The sequence below is a fragment of the Eurypyga helias genome, unplaced genomic scaffold (genome assembly GCF_000690775.1).
Source record: "Eurypyga helias isolate BGI_N326 unplaced genomic scaffold, ASM69077v1 scaffold27735, whole genome shotgun sequence".
In the NCBI taxonomy this organism is placed as follows: domain Eukaryota; kingdom Metazoa; phylum Chordata; class Aves; order Eurypygiformes; family Eurypygidae; genus Eurypyga; species Eurypyga helias.
This window is the reverse complement of record NW_010252462.1, coordinates 1,848-3,144: the sequence shown is the minus strand read 5'-3', so window position 1 is coordinate 3,144 and position 1,297 is coordinate 1,848. Positions and strand designations below refer to the sequence as shown.

The window sequence follows — 1,297 nt, the reverse complement described above, 5'->3', positions numbered from 1 at the left end:
GGGGGTTTCACAGTCAGAGCGGGGCAGAGGGATAAATCAAAGATGCGCTCGGGTTTTTTTTTTTTGGGAGGGGGGATGCGCGTGTGCATTTATGAATGTCGATTATTATTTTCTTTTAAATAATGAATTGGAATCAGCAGAGTCCCGATGACGTTATCATACAAACTACCAGATAAATATTTACGCTTCTTGCTTCCTTTTCCTCGCCCCTTCTCCTCCAAAGTCACCCTCTGTCAGGTGGCGTGGAGATGGGCTGTCTTGGATTTGCTCACCACCTTCTTCTCCTTGACCCTCCGGTTCTGGAACCAGATAGTCACTTGGCGCTCGGACAGGTTGGTGGTGGCCGAAATCCTCCTCCTCTTCTCTTTGGTGATGAATTTGCTGGCCGCGTACTCCTTTTCCAACTCCTTCAGCTGGATTTTGGTGTAAGGGACTCTTTTTTTTCGGCCCCTCCGATAGCTGCTGACTTCGGGTTGTAAGGGGACCACATCTGGATCAACAAAATAATAATAGTAAAAATAAGGAAGAGGGGGAAAGGAGCATCCCGGGGCGTAGGGTGGGGATTTCCTTGGTGAGGAACGAAAGAAAGGAGGGGAAAAGAGTGGAGGAGTGCAAGTGAAGAGAAAGGGGAGGGAAGAAAGAGAGGGGAAAAGAAATAAGACAGGCAGAAAATGCATCCAGCGAGGGGTATAATGCTGTGATAATAGCAATAATAACACAATACTCATAATTCACGTGGTGGAAACCTGTTTTTCTTGGTGACACTCTCCACGCTGATAAACAAGGAGCATCAAGTCAACCCGCAGACTGATGTGCGCAGGTAATCAAAGGGACTTTCCAAACCCATAGGTTTTAGACACTATCTGGAGTTTCTCCCCTCTTTTCTTCTTTCCTTCTCTCCTCCCCCGCCCCCTTTTTCCCCCTCCAGCAGAAAACCGTCTCGGGGACCCCTGCAGACGTGCACCGCGGACACTGAGCCCAGCGCAGAGACAAGGGCATCCCCAGCACCTCAGCCCCTCCCGCAAGCTCGGTGCAGCCAGGAAGCCCCTCGGGCAGGCGGGGGGGAAGGCAAACCCAGCAAGAATAACCCCAGACCCCCCCTCCAGTGGCTACTGCAGGGGGTGAGGAGGGGGAGATGGTCTCTGTTTGCAAACGGGCTATGGGGAACGCGCAGGAAGGATGAGGGGAGCACCTTCCCCCCCGCTCCGTCGGCATTGGGAGGGGAGGACAAAGCACCCCCCAAGCTTTCGGGCAGCCCCAGCCCCTTCCCAGGGTGGGGGGGACCTGGGAGGCGAAG

At 53.3% G+C, this 1,297-nt stretch overlaps 1 protein-coding gene across 1 annotated transcript in view; it reads right to left on the bottom strand.

Annotated features, from left to right (window-relative positions):
• Positions 1–233: 233 nt before the first annotated feature.
• The window catches only part of HOXC13 (homeobox C13), a gene marked incomplete at its 5' end in the record, with an annotated part of 2,898 nt that continues 1,834 nt past the window's right edge, over positions 234–1,297 (bottom strand). Inside the window, one exon of the mRNA XM_010152404.1 lies at positions 234–490. Coding sequence (XP_010150706.1) covers positions 234–490 — 257 coding nt within the window. The remainder of the gene's footprint in view (positions 491–1,297) is intronic.